Consider the following 21067-nt stretch of genomic DNA (forward strand, 5'->3'; position numbering starts at 1 on the left):
CACCACCATCACCACCACCCACCACCACCCACCACCCACCACCACCACCCACCACCCACCACCACCACCCACCACCCACCACCACCACCCACCACCCACCACCACCACCACCATCACCACCACCACCCACCACCCACCACCACCCACCACCACCACCCACCACCCACCACCACCACCACCCACCACCACCCACCCACCACCCACCACCACCCACCCACCACCCACCATCACCACCACCACCCACCCACCACCACCACCCACTACCACCACCACCACCACCACCACCACCACCACCCACCACCCACCACCACCACCCACTACCACCACCACCACCACCACCACCATCACCACCACCCACCACCACCCACCACCCACCACCACCACCCACCACCCACCACCACCACCCACCACCCACCACCACCACCCACCACCCACCACCACCACCACCATCACCACCACCACCCACCACCCACCACCACCACCACCATCACCACCACCACCACCACCCACCACCACCACCATCACCACCATCACCACCACCCACCACCACCACCATCACCACCACCACCTCCACCCACCACCACCACCATCACCACCACCACCACCACCACCACCACCCACCACCACCACCACCACCACCACCACCACCTCCACCACCACCACCACCCCCACCACCACCCACCACCACCACCACCACCACCTCCACCACCACCACCACCACCACCACCACCACCACCACCACCCACCACCACCCACCACCACCACCACCACCACCTCCACCACCCACCACCACCACCCACCACCCACCCACCACCACCACCACCTACCACCCACCACCCACCACCACCAGGAATGAATGTTTTTAAAATATTTGTTTATTTATTTATTTATTATGTATACAGTGCTCTGCTAGAAGAGAGCATCAGATCACATTATAGATGGTTGTAAGCCACCATGTGGTTGCTAGGAATTGAACTCAGGACCTCTGGAAGAACAGTCAGTACTCTTAACCACTGAGCCATCTCTCCAGCCCCGAATTTTTGTTTTTTAATTTTGTGTATATGTGTTTCTCTGTGTAGGCGTGTGCAAGTGAGTGCAGTGTTTGTGGGGGCCAGAAGAGGGCGCTGTCAGATCCCCTGGAGCTAGAGTCACAGGTGGTTGCAAACCACCTGGCCTGAAAGCTGGGAACTGAACTCAAGTCCTCTAGAAGAGCAGGGAGCACTCTTAACTACTGGGCCACCTCTCCAGCACTTGATTGGTTTTTTTGAGACAAGGTCTCACTTTGTAGACTCCTTTAATAAGAAATGAATTTACAACTCCTTTTCGGCTCCACCACCCACATGCTGAGATTCCAGAAGTGTCCAGGAGTCATCCTGGGCCTTCAACCACTACAGTAACATGTTCACATAGTGGGAATGGGGGGACCCCAGGGAAAGGTTACTGGAGAAAAAGCAGGATTCCCAAATTCCCCCCAAACCAAAGCCCGTTACTCACAACTCCCTTGACTGCACAAGTCCATGAACTCACTGATCCCAGAGTCTCAGGCCTGCCTCAGTTTCCCCGACTTGGCCCCTTTCCCAACACTTCTCAGTGATAAGGCAGAGGGATCTCTGTGGGGAAGATATCCAGGGCTGCTCCTGTAGCTGGGGATCTGGGGCCTCTGCACATGTGGGGTTGCCTCCCTGCCTTTAAGGGGACTGCTGGTTGCTGGCCGCCATTGGCTCCCTTACCACGTACCCCAAACTGCTGTACCGAGTGGTGCCCAAAGGCCAGAACTTCAAGAAAAACTATGCTGGCATCTTCCGTTTTCAGGTAAAGGGAAGAGGCAGGGTGGGAAGAAAGGGAGGGAGAGAGGGAGAAAAAGAAGGAAGGCGAGAGAGGAAAGAGATCATATATGCATTTATTTTGGGAGATCATACATGTGCTTTTGTTTTTCAAATATAACCCTGATGGGTGACTTTTCAGAGAAATATCTGCTTATGAAAGAAATCATGGAAGCTATGTTTGTCTGTTTGTTTTCCGAGACAAGGCTTCTCTGAGTAGCCTTGGCTGTCCTGGACTCACTTTGAAAGGCCTGTGCCGCCACTGCCCAGCTGTAAGCTTTTTTTAAGCTTTTTTATTTTTTTTAAACTCCGAAGAAAATAAGTAACTGTTTGTGGTTCTGTTCCTATTCTCGGTGTGTGTGTGTCTGTCTGTCTGTCTGTCTGTCTGTGTCTCTGTGTGTGTGTGTGTCTGTGTGTGTGTGTCTGGGTGCAACCTCGCATGTGCCTGTACCCACAAATGCATATTAGGTATTACAACACTGAAAATCTCCACCATACAATTTGTAGGACCTTGCCCCTTAACTGATATAGGAACAAATTTGAGTCTCAGCTGCCTTCTTTTTTCCCCCTTCAGGGTTAGGGTGTCAGTTTGAAGGTGGGTGGGGTTTTCTTGACACTGGGGCAGGACCCAGGCATGGGAACGGTGGTGAAGGTGGAATAGTAGGGAGGGATTTTAGGGCTTTGTTGCCTTTTTTTTTTTTTTCCCGAGACAGGGTTTCTCTGTGTAGCATTACCTGTCCTGGATTCACCTGGTAGTCGAGGCTGGCCTCGAACTCACAGGCTGGCCTCGACCTCACAGAGATCCACCTGCTTCTGCCTCCTAAGTGCTGGGATTAAAGGTCTGTACCACCAAGCATGAGCTTTTGCTGACTTTCCCTCAGCTATTCCAAGGAATGACAGGGCCTTGGTCAAGATGGCTCAGTGGATAAGTGCACTTCCCCAAAGACTGAGGACCTAAGTTTGATCCCTGAAACTCACATGGTGAAAGGAGAGATATGAGCCCAGCATGGTGGCACACACCTGTAATCCCAGCACTAGGGAAGCTGTGAGTTCGAGGCCAGCCTGGTCTACAAAGCAAGTCCAGGACAGCCAAGGCTACACGGAGAGACCCTGTCTCAAAAAACCAAAAAAAAAAAAAAAAAAAAAAAAAGATATCTGAGTGGAGGGGAACTACCTATGCATGCAGGCACACCATGCAGCACGTGTTCTTATACAAGCTGACACACACACCTATACATACACACCTATGCACACACTTACACACGTACACACACACACACCAATTTTTTACAAAAATCCCAGTGTTAAGCAAGACTGTTGCTGGTATGTTCTTGGTCTGGCCACCAGGAGGGGCTCTGAGGACAGAGTTCACCTGTATGCAGACAAATGTCCCCTTGCCACCCACAGCTTTGGCAGTTCGGGCAGTGGTTGAACGTGGTGGTGGACGACCGACTGCCCACCAAGAATAACAAGCTGGTGTTCGTGCATGCCGCTGAGCGCCAGGAGTTCTGGAGTGCCCTGTTGGAGAAGGCCTATGCCAAGTGAGTTGCCCAGGCTGGGGCCCCCCCAGGCTGTCTGTGAGCAGCCTGATCTTGGCTGCCAAGGATGTCAGGCCAGGACACTAACTGAACCAAGAGAGGCGATGGGGCACGATAAGGCGTGTCTCAGCTCTCTCACCATTCTGCCTGACTGTTGGCTCCAGCTTCTGTCTCCAGCCAGGAGCCTAACAGCACCCTGTCTGCCTGCAGGCTGAACGGATCGTACGAGTCGCTGGCGGGAGGCAGCATTATAGAGGGCTTCGAGGACTTCACAGGGGGAATAGCACAGAGCATCCAGCTCCGGAAGCCCCCTTACAATGTGCAAAAGATCCTCAGGAAAGCCCTGCTGAAGTCTTCCCTCATGGGCTGTTCCATCGAGGTAAGCTCTAATGAATCTTTGTAGGTTTTTTGCTGTTGTTTTTGGTTTGTTTGGTTGGTTGGTTTTTGTTTGTTTGTTTGGTTGTTTGTTTTGTTTTGTTTTTTGAGATAGGGTTTCTCTGTGTAGCCTTGGCTGTCCTGGACTCACTTTGTAGACCAGGCTGGCCTCGAACTCACAGAGATCCACCTGCCTCTTCCTCCCGAGTGCTGGGATTAAAGGCGTGCGCCACCACGCCCGGCTGCTCTGATGAGTCTTGCCCCAGGGCCTTTATGCCTGTTGTTGCTTCCCCAACCACCCGTTCCAGAGGTCTTTCCCTAAACATCTCGGCACCCACTACTCCCATGAAAAAATTTTGTCTGCCTCTAGTGTAGCATGGCTGTTCCCCCTGCCTTAGCTTCTACTTTGTTTTGAATTTCTCCAGTGACGTGGAGTAACTCATAATACAAGGGTGTAGGCTTCGGCCTTTTCCAAACCTACTTTATTGGGGTTCTTTAATGCTTACACCTCCCTTCCAAGCCACCTTCCCTAGATAGTAGAGAAAAGAGGTTCATGGGAACAGGAGAAGCAGACCTTTTTGGACTCAGTTCCTGGGAGCGATTCCCCTGGCGTAGTCAGCAGGATTTCAGCAGACCAGCAGTTCAACCAAAGTTGCTGCTGGAACCTGGAACAGCAGCTGGAACCTGGCACCCTGAAGTGTTCTCTGGAGCAGTTCTCTCTAGGAGCGTCTCAAAGTGGAGCGATGAACAGCCAAACAATACCAAGGCCCAAAAAGCCCCACCTCCTGTTTTGGGCTCATATATATATATGAGTATAGACTCTCAGAGTCTATACTAAGATGTGTTCCAGCAGCCAGGCATGGTGGCAAAAGTCGTCAAACCCAGCACTTGGGAGGCAGAGGCAGGTGGATCCCTGTGAGTTCAAGACCAACCTGGTTTACAAAGCGAGTCCAGGACAGCCAAGGTTATACAGAAAAACCCTGTCTCAAAAAACAAAGCAAAACAAACAAACAAACAAAAGATAAAAGATGTATTTTAAACCAGGTGGTGGGGGGGGGGTGGCGGCGGCGGCGCCTTTAATCCCAGCACTTGGGAGGCAGGGGCAGGAGGATCACTGTGAGTTCGAGGCCAGCCTGGTCTACAAAAATGAACCAGGCCAGTCAAGGCTACACAGAGAAATCCTGTCTCAAACCCCCCCCCCCAAAAAAAAGAAAGAAAGAAAAAGAAAGAAAGATGTGTTTCAGCTGGCAAAACCCAAGCCCCAACGTGAGGGGCTTTGTCATCTAGTGGATAAACATCACCTGTTCTCTCACAAGTCTATTCCCCATCCCACACTTGGGATCAAAACAAAAACATGTGTACATCCACTACACAGGGCGGGTTGTTTGTTAGTTTGTTGTTTTTGTTTGTTTGGTTGGTTAGTTTTTCGAGACACGGTTTCTCTCTGTACCCCTGCCTGGGCTGGACTCACTTTGTAGACCAGGCTGGCCTCCAACTCACAGAGATCGGCCTGCCTATGCCTCTGGAGTGCTATATTACAGGCATGCGCCACTGCGCTCGGCATAATGCAGATTTTCATAGTTTATCTTCTCCATAGAGAAGGGAGAAGATTCCAGGAGGGCAGTGATCTTTATTTGGTTCATTCACCACTGGACCCTGGGACTTTGGACGATACCCAGCATGCAACAGGCACCCAACAAATATTTGTTCAAATAAATGTGCCCAGAGTATCTCTATATAACAGCAGCTGCATGGGGGTGGGGCACTTATTGAAAAGGAGAAGGAGGAAGAAGAGGACTTAGTCCCCACAAAGCCTGCACACAAATACTTGTGGCAGCTCATAAAAGTGAAAACACATGTAGCTGTCTTCCTGCAGGTGACTCACACTAATTGTTTAGTTAAGGGCTGTAGAGACGGCTCAGAGGTTAAGAGCACTGGCTGCTCTTCCAAAGGACCTGAGTTCAATTCCCAGCAACCACATGGTGACTCACAAACATCTATAATGAGATTTGGTGCCCTCTTCTGGTGTGTAGGCACACATACAGCCAGAATACTGTATAAATAATAAATCTTTTTTTTTAATTGTTTAGTTAAGCAAAGTGATTGTTATACACCACAGAACACAAACAACAACAGCCCCAAAAGGTTGCCACCTTCCTCTTTATGACCTTCTTGGCAGCACTGTCCTGGACAACAGGTTAGCGATGGAGAGGAGTGAGGTGAGCCTGAGAGATGCTTGCAGGAAAGAGCGTTACCACATCTTGACTTTGGTGATGGATCCAGGAAACTACATAATGTGATAAAATTGCACAACCAATCACAAATGACCGGTGACAAAGCTAAAAAGAAGGGGCTAGAGAGGTGGCTCAGTGGTTAAAAGCACTGGCTGCTTTTCCAGAGGACCAGTGTTCAATTCCCAGCACCCACATGGCAGCGCACAGCCATCTATAAGGGATCTGAAGCCCTCTTCTGGCCTCCATAAGCACTGCACGCACATAACGCACAGACATATGTGTTGGCAAAAACACTTCTGTGCAAAAATAGCTTTTTAGGTTATGTACGGATGTACAGGCTGCATCAAAATCGACATCCTGGCTCTGGATTTCTTCTATAGGGTTTTGTTTTGTTTTGCTTTGTCCCCTGTTTAGTTCATTTAGATTTTTTGTTGTTTTGGGGGTTTTTGGTTTGTTTGTTTGTTTGTTTTTACGATTTTATTTATTATGTATACAGTGTTCTCCCTGAATATACACTTGCAGGCCAGGAGAGGGCACCAGATCTCATTATAGATGGTGGTACGCCACCATGTGGTTTAACTCTTAACCTCTGAGCCATCTCTCCAGTCTCCCCCCATCCACCCACCCCCCACCTTTTTTTTTTTTCTCGAGACAGGGTTTCTCTGTGTCTCTGTGTAGCTTCGGCTGTCCTGGACTCATTTTGTAGACCAGACTGGGCTCGAACTCACAGTCATCAGCCTGCCTCTGCCTCCCAAGTGCTAGGACTAAAGGTGTGTGCTACCACGCCCGGCCCAGGCAACAGGGTGGGGGTGGAAGAGGGATGCAGGGTTGGTTTTGTTTTTTGATTTTTGGGGGAGGGATTTGTTTTGTTTTGTTTTGTTTTGAGACAATGTTTCTCTGTGTAGCCCTGGCTGTCCTAGAACTCACTATGTAGACCAGGCTGGCCCAAACTCACTGAAACTTGCCTGCCATTACCTCCCAAGTGCTGGGATTTTAGGCTTACCCCAAGACACTCAACTTGTAGTACAGTTTTGCAAACCGTACAGAGGTAATCTGTATTAGGGGTACAGAGGCTCTCCTGTATCATCACTGCATGTGAACCTGCAATTGCTTCAGAATAAAGTACAGGAGCTGGGGAGATGGCTCAGTGGTTAGTGTTTGCTCTCTATCTAAGACCTGAATTCAAATCCCCTGCAGCCACGTGAAAAAGCCAGGCATTGTCACATGTACCTATAGCCTCAGTGCTGAGGGTAAAGACAGGATTTTTGGAACTTGCTGGCCGGCAGGCCTATTCCAAAGCGATAAGCTTCAGGCTCAATAAGATAGTGTGTTGTAAAAAAAAAAAAGTGTGTTGTGTGTTGCCAAGTACAGGGGAGCTGGAGAGGTAGCTCAGCATGACGAGTACCGGCTGCTTCTGCCAAGGACCTGGCTTCTGTGCCCAGCACCTACATGGTGGCTCCCAAACGCCTGGAACTGCAGTTCCAGGGTATTCAACGCCTTCTTCTTGCCTCCTAGGAACCAGGCACACATGTAGTACAAATGTACAGCCAAAACACTCATACACATAAAAGAAGAATATTTATTTAAAAAGTAATGAGAGCAATAGAGGAAAATGCTCAATGCCTTTCTCTGGCCATCCATTGTGTTCATATACACCACACACATACAGGTAGCTGCTATGGTGTGTGTGTGTGTGTGTGTGTGTGTGTGTGTAGTATGTATGTAAAGTATAATCATGATGTAGTGGCTCATGTGTTTAATCCCTCCAGAGGCTGAGGGATAGTGTTGCCTACCTAGGGAATTAGAATACCATATTAGACACCCCCATGTATATATAATATATGTAATGTGTATTATGAATCACATGAAACAATGGCTTTCTTAGGATTTCCAGGCAAGATCTCAAATTGCTTCCTTTTCTGCAGGTCACAAGTAATAGTGACTTTCAAACAATGACCCAAAATAAGCTGGTGAGAGGACATGCTTACGCAGTAACTGGCCTGGAAGATGTGAGTGTGGGCAAATGCCGTGCCTTGGGAACCACAGGTACGAGAGAGCTCCCAGCTGCCCATCGTTTCCTGACCTTTCACGCCTCTCCCCCAGGTCCGCTACAGAGGCAAAGTGGAAACTCTGATTAGGATCCAGAATCCCTGGGGCCGGATTGAGTGGAACGGAGCCTGGAGTGACACGTAGGTGCCCTGACCCAAGGGAGGGGAACAGGACACACAGCAGGGCCCATGCGGAAGCCAACGTCACAGTGGAGCCAACTGTGCCTTGTCTCCAGTGCTGCCAGGTTTAACAAGAACTCTGGCTGGGCAGTGGTGGCGCACGCCTTTAATCCCAGCACTTGGGAGGCTGAGGCTAGCAGATCTCTGAGTTCGAGGCCAGCCTGGTCTACAGAGTGAGTTCCAGGACAGCCAGGGCTACACAGAGAAACCCTGTCTCAAAAACACAAACCAAAAAAAAAAAATCCAAAACAAACAAAACAGCATGGTGGCACACACCTGTAATCCCAGCACTCAGGAATCAGAGACAGGCGAATCTCTGTGAGTTTGAGACTAACCTGTCTCCAAAGTGAGTCTAGGACAGCCCTAGCTACACAGAGAAACCCTGTTTCAAAGAACAAAACAAAACACCCTCTGGAAGTGGCCTCAGGAAATCTCTTATGAAGGAACTAAGGCTGTCCTTCCCTTCCACTGTGTTTCCTCTGCAGAGCCAAGGAGTGGGAAGAGGTGAGCCCGGACATCCAGATACAGCTACAGCAAAAGAAGGAAAATGGGGAGTTCTGGTCAGTGTGGCTTGGGGGAGCCTCAGACTCCGCCCCTCATCCTTCATCTCACCTACCATCTTCTCCTCTATGCCTTGGATGGGATGGTCCTAGGGTCCCTTCATAGACACAGCCTCTAGCTGTGGAGTGTTCCAACACTGCCCTCTGCACTCCCCCCAGGATGTCCTATGATGACTTTATGAGCAACTTTACACTCCTGGAGATCTGCAATCTCACCCCAGATGCACTCGTCCCCTTGGAACACAAGAGCTGCTGGCACACGACCTTCTATGAGGGCAGCTGGCGGAAAGGGAGCACTGCAGGGGGCTGCAGAAACAACCCCGGTGTGTGAGGGCAACCAGGAAACTAGGCGCGGGCGGGCACGGAGATCACAGAGTCAGGGTGGATGAGGGCAGAGTCGGTCAGATGCCACAGCCCTCAGGAAATGAGGCAGACGTGGCTGGAACCTCAGTGCAAAAGGTCAGCAGCTAACCACAGTCAAAGACAGACGGCCCTGCCCCCCACAGATGGCCCTCCCCCCCCCCCATGACCATGTTGACCTGCATCTCCCACAGACACGTTCTGGAGCAACCCCCAGTTTAAGATCTCTCTCCCAGAGGAGGACGACCCAGAGAATGACTCTGAGAAAGACGACATGATCTGCACCTGCCTGGTGGCCCTGATGCAGAAGAACTGGAGACATGCTCGGCCTGAGGGAGCCCAGCTGCTCACCATCGGCTTTGTCATCTTCTCGGTGTGCCTCCAGGGTCCCCAGCCACCTCTGCTTCCCCTCTGGTCTCTCCTCCTCCTCCTTCTCCTCTTCCTCTTCTTCGTCTCCTTCCTTCTCCTCCTTTTGCCGTGTAGAACAAGGTAACCCCAAAGCCAGATCCACCTGCCTCTGCCTCCCCAGCCACACCCCTTAAGACCCTTAAGAGCCCTGTGTGAATGAGTCAGTCCCAAAGGTCTCTCTCTCTCTCTCTCTCTCTCTCTCTCTCTCTCTCTCTCTCTCTCTCTCTCTCTCACACACACACACACACACACACACACACGGATGTTTTACCTGCATGTATGCCTATGTACCACATGTACACCTGATATGATATCACAGAGATCAAAAAATAGTGTCAGAGCTGGGTGTGGTGGCACACGCCTTTAATCCTAGCACTCGGGAGGCAGAGGTAGGTGGATCGTTGTGAGTTCGAGGCCAGCCTGGTCTACAAAGTGAGTCCAGGACAGCCAGGGCTGTTACACAGTGAAACCCTGTCTGGAGGGGGGCGGGGACGGCAGATCCCGTTGAAACTGGAGTCAGAGATGGTTGTGAGCCAGCGTGTGGGTGCGAGGGAACCCAGATCCTCTGCAAAAGCAGCCAGTGCCCTGAACCACCTAGTCATCACTCCAGCCGCTGCCTCTGTTCTCTCCACCGCTTTATTTTTTTAAACCTACCACCCCAGCCAGCATTTCCTTTGTGGCAGGCATCACCCCAAAGACCCAGTTCATCAGTTATTGCTGGCCTTAGGGAACAGGAAGAAGACAATACAGGGGAGATGAGGTGACCACAAAGGCTCACACACTGAAAGGGCAGAGGCAGAGACTGACCGACCATGTCCCGATTTCTGAGCACTAGAAACCTTAGCAACACCCCCACCCAAGTGTGGCCTCAGGCACTTCACCAAAACTACTCACTGTAGAGGCCATAAGGGGCCCCTAGTCCGTGTTTCCCAAGACCGGTGAGCGTTTGCAAGATCCCAGAAATGCCCATTTAGTCATTCATTTACACGGTCACCTAGTATGGAATACAGCATAATGACCTACCGCATCCCGAGTCCCTCGCCAGGCTCCAGGGACTCAGGAGTGAACAGTCCTGGTGCTGGCTCAGCATGTGCCACACCCTGGGCACCATCCCAAGGGGAGAAAAAAAGGGAGTGGGCCCAAGGTCTGCTTTTCTCACACAGTGAGTCGGGCTACCCAGTTAATCCACTCTGCTCAAGCCAAGAAGTCCAAGACTTGGGGCCAGTGAGTAAAGGCACTTGGCTCCAAGCCTGACCCCCTGACCTCAACCCCCAGCCCTAAGAGGTGGAAGGAGAGAGCCTGTTCCCTCAGGCTGTCCTCTGACCTCCACATGCAAGTCACTGTGAGCACACACTCACAAAATAAATGTAAAACAAAACAAATTCAGTGTATAGGGGGCTGGTTGCTGCTCTTCCAGAGGACCTGAGTTTAGTTCCCAGCACCCACAGAGTGGCTCATAACCTTAGGAACACACAAACAAACATGCAGACAGGGCTGGAGAGATAGATGGCTCAGAGGTTAAGAGCACTGGCTGCTCTTCAGAGGTCCTGAGTTCAATTCCCAGCAACCACATGGTGGCTCACAACCATCTGTAATGTGGTCTGATGCCCTCCCTGGCCTGCAGATGTACTGGCAGGCAGAGCACTGTATACATAATAATAAATAAATAAATCTTTAAAAAAAACATTCAGGCAACGTACATAGATCAAATAAATAAGTTGAAAAAGAATTTTAAAAGTCCTGACCTTGGAAACCTATCGAACTATCCTTAAACTGATCCCCTGCCTCAGCCTCTGAAGGAATTATAGACACGAGCCACTACACCTTATACTTCACACACACACACACACACACACACACACACACACACACACAGTCCATAGCCATTACCTGTAAGTGTGTGTAGTGTATGTGAACAGATGGGACAGGCAGAGAATGGCATGGACTGTTCTCTGTCATTCTTATTATTTATTGAGGAGCAAGAAAGTATCATGGAAGCATTGAAGGCGCAGCACAGAGTCAGAAAGCTAAATAAATATGGTTTTATTTTAAATTTTTACATTTTAAATTTTTGTGTTTTGGTTTTTTGAGACAAGGTCTCACTGTGTAGGCCTGGCTAACCTGGAACTCACTCTGTAGATCAGGCTGGCCTCAAACTAAGAGATCTGCCTGCCTCTGCCTCCAGAGTGCTAGGACTAAAGGTGTGCGCCACCACTGTCTGGCAAATATGGAGCTTTTTTTGGTTTGGTTGTGGTTTTTTGGGTTTTGGTTTTTTGTTTTGCTTTTGTTTTTCGAGACAGGGTTTCTCTGTGTAGCCTTGGCTGTCCTGGACTTGCTTTGTAGACCAGGCTGGCCTCGAACTCACAGCAATCCACCTGCCTCTGCTTCCAAGTGCTGGGATTAAAGGTATGTGCCACAAAGCAAGTCCAGGACAGCCAAGGCTACAGAGAGAAACCCTGTCTCCAAAAAAGAAAAAAAAAGAAGAGTGTGCACCACCATGCCTGGCCCAAATATGGAGCTTTTTAAGTAATAAAAATCAAGCTTTCTTTTTAAAAAAAAAGGTTAATGGAGGCCCTCTGCAAGTGGTTCCACAGCCCTACTGTTCCTGTTGATATAACTGACCACCACAGGCAGGCTTATTTATAAAGCAAAGAGGCACATCTAGGGCTGGAGAGATGGCTCAGAGGTTAAGAGCACTGGCTGCTCTTCCAAAGGTCCTGAGTTCAATTCCCAGCAACCACATGGTGGCTCATCAACCATCTATAATGAGATCTGATTCCCTCTTCTGGTGTGCAGGGGTACATGCAGGCAGAGCATTGTATACATAATAAATAAATAAATATTAAAAAAAAAAAAAAGAGGCCTATCTAACCAACTATTCTGATACTCTGGGAACATGGTGATGGCATCTGCCTGGAGGATGGCGGCCTTCCTGCTGTGTCATGACATACTAAAGAGCATGGTGAGAAAATCCAGGGCTCCAGGTTGCTTTTCTGAGACAGGGCCTCCTGTAGCCTAGGCTGGCCTTGGCCTTGCTATGTTGCCAAAGTTGGCTTTGAACTCCTGATCCTCCTGCTTCTGCCAAGTGTCAGGATTATAAGCATGCACATAGCACTAAGCCCGCTCTCCTCCCCTCTCCCCTCCTCTCTCCCTTTCTTTACATTTTTTTTAGATTATTTATTTATTTATTTATTTATTATGTATACAGTGTGGTATCTGCATGTACACCTGCAGGCCAGAAGAGGGCATCAGATCACATTATGGATGGTTGTGAGCACCTATGTGGTTGCTGGGAATTGAACTGAGGACCTCAGGAAGAGCAGCCAGTGCTCTTAACCTCTGAGCCATCTCTCCAGCCCTCCTCTGTCCCTTTCATCTCTGCACATAAGTTAGTTCTCACTAGGTACCCTGTTGGGTCATGGTCTCTCTTTGTTCCTGGTGCTGCACAGGCTCCTTCAGGCTGGCTGGCGAGCAGCTGGTGTCTCTATTGTCCCCATAGGATTGCAGATGTGCATTAGCACTTCTAACTTGTTTGTTTTGCTTTGTTTTTAAAGACAGGGTTTCTCTGTGTTGCCCTAGCTGTCCTGGACTCACTTTGTACACCAAGCTGGTCTTAGACTCAGAAAGTTGCCTGCCTCTGCCTCCCAAGTGCTGGGATTAAAGGTATATGCCACCACTGCCCAGTGAAAATGCTCCTTTTTGGGCTGGAGAGTTGGCTCAGAGGTTAAGAGCACTGACGGCTCTTCCAAAGGTCTTGAGTTCAATTACCAGAAGCCTCATGGTGGCTGGCAATCAACTATAATATAACCTGATGCCCTCTTCTGGCCTGCAGGTGTACATGTAGACCACTGTATAAATAACAAATAAATCTATTTAAAAAGAAAATGCTCCTTTTTGTTTTGATTTGTTTTTTTGAGACAGAGTTTCTCTGTGTAGCCCTTGCTGTCCTGGACTTGCTTTGTAGACCAGGCTGGCCTTGAACTCACAGAGATCCGCCTGCCTCTGCCTCCTGAGTGCTGGGATTAAAGGCATGCGCCACCACACCCAGTGGTAATTTGTTTTTTAATCATGTGTCTGTGTGTGAGTGTGTGAACACGAATGAAGGCGCCTGCAGAGGCCAGAAGGACCAGGAGCTTGAGGCCAGCTTCAGCTGCACAGAGACCAGCTAGTTGGTCTACACAACCCCTCTCTCGAAAGATCAACAAAAGAAGAGCTAGTGATGTGACTCATACACAAGCAATCCTGGAGTCGATCCCCAGCAATGCATAAAACTGGGCATGTGGCAGTTTTCCCAACTGTAATCTCAAACTTTTGGGAGGTGAATGGGAGAGGATCAGAGGTTTAAGGTCATCCTCAGCTCCAAAGCAAATTCAAGTAAACAAACAGCTAGTATACACGTGTATCTATTTGCCCTCATTCTTTGCTTTCAGTAGTCACTATTTTATTCCTGCTGGCGTGATGGTCCATGGATCAACAGTCTAGGAATATACCCTTTGGGTTCTGTCCCAGCTCTCTTTCCCTTTCAGCAAATCACTCCTACATCTCTGGGACTCTGTCTCCTGTCCTCAGCCTGGAGGGATAAAAATCTACCTTTGTAAGCTTTGTGCAAACCTGTACTTTTGAAATCCAAAACCGGCCAGGTGTGGTGGTGCATACCTTTAATCCCAGCACTCAGGAGGCAGAAGCAGGCAGGTCTCTAAGTTCGAGGCCAGCCTGGTCTACAAAGCGAGTCTAGGACAGCCGAGGCTATACACAGAAGAAACCCTGTCTCAAAAAACCAAACAAGAGAAAAAGAAAAAGAAAAAAGAAAGAAATCCAAAACCAACAAAATCTTGATGCTAATAGCCTGGCTCCACCCACCACCCAGTGCCCAGTGCCCTAATGAACCCCAACACAGGCTCACATTCGGGCTCACAGTGGTACTCAAACGCGCATGAGGATCTGACCCTCTTCCCTCTTTTCTTTTTAGGTCCCGAAGGAGGTACAGAAGGCCTATTCCTGGGCAGGCATCCATTCCCCTCCTGGCTACATGTGGATTAGCAAGGGGAGGGACCTAAAGAAAAGTTGTGGGGAACCCTGAGTTGGGATTCCAGCCCCTATTACCCAATAGTGGGGTTCAGGGAAGGAGGAGGCCATGCTGGAGGAGTCCAGGCCACAGCAGTGGAACCGATGTACCTACCACCAGTCCTGCCCCCAAAAGATGGCTCACCTCGGCAGGTCCACTCTCCTTGCTCTCCTATTCTGGTCCTGTACCCACCTCCAGGGTACGTACAGTTTCAGAACGTCCGGGACATCCATCTGAAGAAAGAGTTCTTCATGAAATATCAAGACCATGGCTTTTCGGAGATCTTCACCAACGCGAGGGAGGTGAACAGCCACCTTCGGCTGCCCCCAGGGGAATACATCATTATTCCCTCCACCTTCGAGCCCTACAAAGATGCTGACTTCCTGCTTCGGGTCTTCACGGAGAAACACAGTGAGACCTTGTGAGGGGCCCGCCTTGCTGTGTTGAGGTTCCATCATGCCCAAGGGCTGCAGGGTGTCAGGGTCTGGTGGCCCTCCACATGGATCCTCCACTATACTCATAGAAACAGTCATGTGTGACGATGTGAGGTCTAAATTGATAACAGAAACTGGAATAAAACTAGTGCCCAGATTATTGGATACTGCTCCATATACAATGACAGGACCTTTCCCAGGTCACCCTGTTGAGAAACTCATTCCTCCGGCTCCCAGTTACTACTCTTAAGCATCCACCCTCTTATGCCTAGGTTGTTGGATGACGTCAACTGGGCTGAGCATCTCCAAGAGGTAATAGAAAGCTTTGGGTTTGAGAGGTCGGAAGTATGAAGGGTTGTTTTTAAAAGACTGGCTCCCTCCCTCATCCCTTTCTCCCAGGAGACCATCTCTGAGAAGGATGTGGACCAGGACTCCGGTGACTTGTTTAGGATAGTGGCAAATAGGGTAAGAGGACCAGGGGCAGAGGCTGAAGGGAGGTGGCCGAGGGGCTAAGGGGCCAAGGGACAGGGCACAGCAGGTGACTACAGTTCCTTCTCCTAGGACAAGGAAGTGGGTATGTTTGAGTTACAAAGTCTCCTCAACAAGATGGCGTCTAAATGTGAGTGGTCCACCCCACCCTCACAGCCTGTCCTCATAAAGGCCACCCCATCTGGTTCCACAGTCTGTTGACCCATCTCCTCTGCCTATACCCTTCCCTCCCTCCCAGTGAAGAACCTCAAGACCAAGGGCTTTAGCCTGGATGTCTGTCGCCGCATGGTCAACCTCATGGATGTATCTTTCTGCCCTGTGGCAAGACGAACCAGTGTTTTCCCATCTTCCCCCGGGGGCCTCCAAGCCTGACTCAGAGGCCACCATCTCTCCCTCCAGCCTCAGTACCCTTCCTGTGACCCGGATTAGATTTGTGGGTATCTAGAGATCCCAGTTCTGGCTATTAGTGCTTAGGAACCCTAAGCCTGCAGTGAAGGCTTTTATTGCCCCAGGACGCCCTCTTTACTGTTACCCTTGACTAACCCTCCCCCCAGAAAGATGGTACTGGCAAACTGGGGTTTCTGGAGTTCCAGATCCTGTGGAAAAAGATCAAGAAATGGACAGTAAGCCAGGCGGTGGTGGCACACACCTTTAATCCCAGCACTTGGGAGGCAGAGGCAGGTGGATCACTGTAAATTCAAGGCCAGCCTGGTCTACAAAGCAAGTTCAGGACAGCAAAGGCTACACAGAGAAACCCTGTCTCAAAAAAACAAAAAAGAAATGGACAGCAAAGGGGCCTAAAAGAGGTAGCCAAGAGGCATGGGAACTAGCATAGAAGCCATTAGAACTGGACAGGCACACGCGCGCACACATGAGCAGATACACACTTAGAGACATATACATACACAGAGTCAAGCTAGTTAGTAACCACTATCGCCTGGCCTACTCATTGAGGGTGCAGGCAGAAAGCCCTGGGCAGGGTACCAACAATCTGCCTGCCATGCTTGGAGTTAAACCCTCAACCAGTAGGAAACAGAAACATTAGAGGTTCAGGGGTTAGTCAGAGTGGTGGGGCCCCAGGGTCTCGGGCAGATGGTGTTAAGTCAGTCATACTGCAATATTCTGTTCTTTCAACCACCGTGCTGCACACCTGGTGCGATGACATCTGTCTGTCTTCAGGACATCTTCAAAGAGTGTGATCAGGACTGCTCAGGGACCCTGAACTCCTACGAGATGCGCTTGGCAATAGAGAAAGCAGGTGGCCAGGGAGCAGACTTCCAGAGGCAGGGAGCTGGGAGGCCGCGTCTGGAGGCCCGAATCCTGCCCTTCTCTCCCCATCTGTCTCCTAGGCATTAAGATGAACAACAAGCTGACTGAGGTGGTGGTTGCCCGGTACGCAGATGAAAACATGATCGTGGACTTTGACAACTTCATCAACTGTTTCCTCAGGCTAAAGGCCATGTTTGGTGAGTGAAGGGCCCGCCCTCTCCAGGTTAGGCCAGGAAGGCTGGCTTGCTCCCACGCCTATTTACCCCAAGGACTGGTGCTGTAGACCCACTCCTACACAGAGAACATGCCTGACCCGAGTTCAAATCCACAGCTCGCTGGGGCTGTGACTGTTGTCTGTACCCCGATACCTTTCTCTAAAAAATATCATGCAAATGGTAATGGTTCTGCCCCAGGGGCTGGGGATGTAGCTCAGTTGGTAGAGTTCTTGCTTAGCATGCAGCAAATAAATTTTAAAAAGATAGTGATGTACACCTTTAATCCCAATACTCAGAAGATGAAGGCAGAAAGATCAGGAGCTCAAGGTGATCCTCACCTACAGAGTGAGTTTGAGGTCAGTCTGAGTCAGCCAAAAGACTCTGTATGAAGAAATAAACAAACATAAATAAATAAATAAAACTATTGTCCTGGGCTGGAGAGATGGCTCAGCTACTAAGAGTACTGTTTGCTCTTCCAGAGGTCCTGAGCAATTCACAGCAACCACATGGTGGCTCACAACCATCTGTACTGGAAGGGCATCCTTATCTGATGCCCTCTACTGGCCTGCAGGTGTACATGCAGATAGAGCACTCATATATGTAAAATAAATAAACAAAAACAAAACTATTGTCCCAAGTATGGATCGGGTGGCCCTCATTTATAATACTTGGGAAGCTGAGACAGGAGGATCACAAGTTTGGGGCAACCTTAGCTACTTAGTGAGACTTTGAGTTAAAACAGACTAGTGCTATCAGGCAGTGGTGGTGCACGCCTTTAATCCCAGCACTCAGGAGACAGAGGCAGGTGGATCCCTGTGAGTTCGAGCCCAGCCTGGTCTACAAAGCGAGTCCAGGACAGCCAAGGCTAACATAGAGAGACCCTGTCTCGAAAAACCAAAACAGACAGACAAGTGCTTGCTACCAAGCCTGAAGACCTGAGTTCAAACCCCAGGGTCCACCTGGTGGAAGTAGAGAACCATTAACTGCAAGTTGTCCTCTGACCTCCACAGGTGCAAGCTGTGACATGTGTGCACCTGCATAGCCCTCCCCGACACAATAAATAAATAAATGTAAAACAAATAATAACAAGTCAGTACCGCTCCTATCTTCCCAGGATTCTAGTCAGAGTAAAAGAGTCTAGGCAAGTGCTCAGAACCAGGCCTGGTTCCTAATGGGGTAGGTGTTGTGACGTTTCATTCCTGACGAAAAAGGAGCTAACTTCCTACTTTTCTAGTTTCTCCTTTTCGGACAGTGGGTCATTTAGACCATCATCTCAACGCTAACACTCGCCCGCCCCCACCCCCGCGCCCTTATCCTTAAAACAGCGTTCTTCTTATCCATGGACACCAACAAAACCGGTTCTATTTGCTTGACTATAGAGCAGGTACGCGGGAAGGGGTGGGGAGGGTGGGCCTGGCCGCGTCCCAGCCCCTCCCCTCTAGTCCCGCCCACTCTTCGTCCTCTGCACAGTCTTCAGTTCTCTGCTCTCTTTGCAGTGGCTACAAATAACCATGTGGGGGTAGGGAGGTGCGGAGCCTGGCTCCCTCCCTCCGCCGACGCGGCTCCGGACAGAACGGTGGGTGCTCCTTGCTCTCCAGTGCTCCGGGCTGATGGAAACTCTAACTCCCAGCCCCACCCCCACCCCACCCCCGAGCACACTCAACGCTGTGAATATTTTGGAAAAAAAAATTTTTTTTTTTTAGTTGGTTCTCCGAGACAGTTTTCTCTGGGGAAGGCAGCCTTGCAGCCAGATTGGTGTTCCCGCATACTGTCAACTCACACCTCCCTGCTAGCCCGCTCTCTTGCCAGAAATTCTACTGCCTCCCCGCCCCTCCGCCGTGAACATGATTCTAATAAACAGGACATGGTTTACCGCTTAATTCCTCAACACCAAAGAAGGGAAATCTATTCTATCTCCGTGAAGCATCCACAAATGTGTTTGTCATAATCACTAGAGGGCGCTGTGCAGGTTCAGGATGCTAAACGCATCCCAGTCCCACTCTAGGAGAACATTAGCAACGATTAGATAGATGGGTTGAGCATTGTGGGGTGAGGGGGTACCACTGAGCAAGCTGCCAGCTAAGCCAGAGCTCCGGGCAGTCAAAGCCCTGAGTTTCCCTCCCGCCAAAGATGGCACTGCAGGGGTCTCAAAGATCAAAGGATAAAACTAGGTATGGCGCATGCCTTTAATCCCAGCACCTGAGAGGCAGAGGCAGGTGGGTCTGAGTTCAGGCCAGCCAGCCTGGTTTACAGATCAGAGTTCCCAGACAGCCAGACAGCTACAGGGAGAAGCCCTATCTTGGAAAACAAAACAAAAAAGATCAAAGGACGGACACTGGCACACAATAAGGGGCCCTTTATGGTGTGAGACTGAAGGTGTCTCTCTCTTCCTCTTTATCTGAGTCCCTGGAATCAAACTCAGGCCGGATGGCTTGGGTGACAAGCCATCTTCCTGGTCCTCTCTTCCTCCTCTTATAGAGGCAGTAATGGTGGCATCATAGAACCTTTCTCTCAGCCTCTGAGATAAGGCTTCCCTTAGATTAAACCTGTGTTCCACCGAGCCATCAGAACACTTCCTGCCTCTGTGTACAGCTTCCTAGGGACGGGTGGTTTCTGTCAGGTCCAAAGGAAATTCCATTTCCCCAAATTTTAGTGGTTAGACAAAAGCCAGCATTCCTCGGGAACTTGTGAAGCCACTTCCGCTGTGCCAAAAGAAGCCATTCCCTTCATTGCTGGCAGAGGGAATAAATGGCTACCTCTGGTGCCTGTTAGTACACCAAACGCATGCTGGCCGCCAGTCTCCCTGGGTGTCACAAGTAGCCGTTATACATATACGTTTCAGAGTCCTGTTAGCATCCTGGCTCTTCTCAGTTCTTTTTGCCTCTTCCTCCACCCTAAATCTCCTTCGGGTCCCGTCTTCCTTCCCCCAGCTGCTCGTTCTCTTTATAACCCTGTTCTCTCCCTTTCTCTCTCTCTCTCTGTCTCTCTGTTGTTTGGGTTTTTTTGTTGTTGTTTTGTTTTTTTGAGACAGGGTTTCTCTGTGTAGCCCTGGCTGTCCTGGACTCACTTTGTAGACCAGGCTGGCCTTGAACTCACTGCCTCTGCCTCCCGAGTGCTGGGATTAAAGGCGTGAGCCAGCTCTAGCCCTGTGCTCTTCCTCTTCCTCCCTCTCCCTCTCTCCTCCTCCTCTCTCTCTCCTTCTCTCTCTCTGTCTCTGTCTCTCTGTGTCTCTCCCCCCCCCCCCACCTCTCTGTCTTCCTCTCAGTCTCCCTCCTCCTCCTTTCAGTCTTCTCTCTCTGTGTGTACTCTGGGTTCCTCAGGTGCCTCTGGCTGCGCCCTCCTCCTGTCTACAATACCATGTAGATCAGCCATACCATGGAGCGGTCATGTCATCCGTTTATACGTTTTCCAGTTTCCTCCCACAGTAGATCCGGGTTTCGACCAGGCCCACTCTGGTATGCTGTGGGGACAAATGGAATTCTCGTCCTGTTAGAGCCCTCCCTATGTCTCCAGCCCCACCCTTGCTCCTCTGTCACTTCGAAAATCAGTTTAGTCAGCACGCATAGAGCTGCCCATCCCGGCAATGGAGGCCCCACCCACTGTCTCTTGAGGAATTGTAGGTTTCCTGCCCTACCACCCCCTTCTCTTCCTCTCCACGTGCTTTTCTACGGGATGGGTCACACTCTCAAGGGAGCCTCAGAGAGCAGTGGTTCCCTGCGCCTAGCCTCTCTCTGAGTGGGGCAGCTGCCTGTTCTCTGCCAACACTCTGTAAAGAGCTCATCTCCCTGGAGATGACAGGACAGCAGGCAGCCCAGGGAGGTTCTAAAACTAACAGGTCCTTTGAACTTTTAAGAGGTCTCAACCAAAGCAAGCAGGGCACGGGAGGGGGGGGGGCACATCCCTTTGTAATTCTGGAGGCAGAGGCAGCAGGATGTCTGAGTTCAAGGCCAGCCTGGTCTACAAAGGGAGTTCCAGGCCAACCAGGGCTACACCGAGAACCCCTGTCTAGGGGGAAAAGAAAAAGAAAAACAAAGCCAAACACAAGATAGTAAGTGAATGTGTAGCATTT

The 21067-nt window shown here is 50.2% G+C and overlaps 1 protein-coding gene across 1 annotated transcript in view; it reads left to right on the forward strand.

Moving 5' to 3' along the window:
* Positions 1-18850, forward strand: part of CAPN11 (calpain 11) — a 30625-nt gene extending 11775 nt beyond the window's left edge. The window contains exons 4-23 of the mRNA XM_084755176.1: positions 1694-1812; positions 3231-3364; positions 3572-3740; positions 7896-7979; positions 8074-8159; positions 8684-8758; positions 8918-9081; positions 9313-9491; positions 14496-14507; positions 14801-15012; positions 15298-15337; positions 15425-15490; positions 15587-15644; positions 15753-15817; positions 16069-16137; positions 16694-16772; positions 16864-16980; positions 18324-18382; positions 18495-18574; positions 18702-18850. Of these exons, the coding sequence (XP_084611302.1) occupies positions 1694-1812; positions 3231-3364; positions 3572-3740; positions 7896-7979; positions 8074-8159; positions 8684-8758; positions 8918-9081; positions 9313-9491; positions 14496-14507; positions 14801-15012; positions 15298-15337; positions 15425-15490; positions 15587-15644; positions 15753-15817; positions 16069-16137; positions 16694-16772; positions 16864-16980; positions 18324-18382; positions 18495-18521 (1814 nt within the window). The 3' untranslated portion in view covers positions 18522-18574; positions 18702-18850. The remainder of the gene's footprint in view (positions 1-1693; positions 1813-3230; positions 3365-3571; positions 3741-7895; positions 7980-8073; positions 8160-8683; positions 8759-8917; positions 9082-9312; positions 9492-14495; positions 14508-14800; positions 15013-15297; positions 15338-15424; positions 15491-15586; positions 15645-15752; positions 15818-16068; positions 16138-16693; positions 16773-16863; positions 16981-18323; positions 18383-18494; positions 18575-18701) is intronic.
* Positions 18851-21067: the final 2217 nt, after the last annotated feature.

Source organism: Acomys minous (genome assembly GCF_964271855.1).
Source record: "Acomys minous genome assembly, chromosome: 13".
Lineage (NCBI taxonomy): Eukaryota > Metazoa > Chordata > Mammalia > Rodentia > Muridae > Acomys > Acomys minous.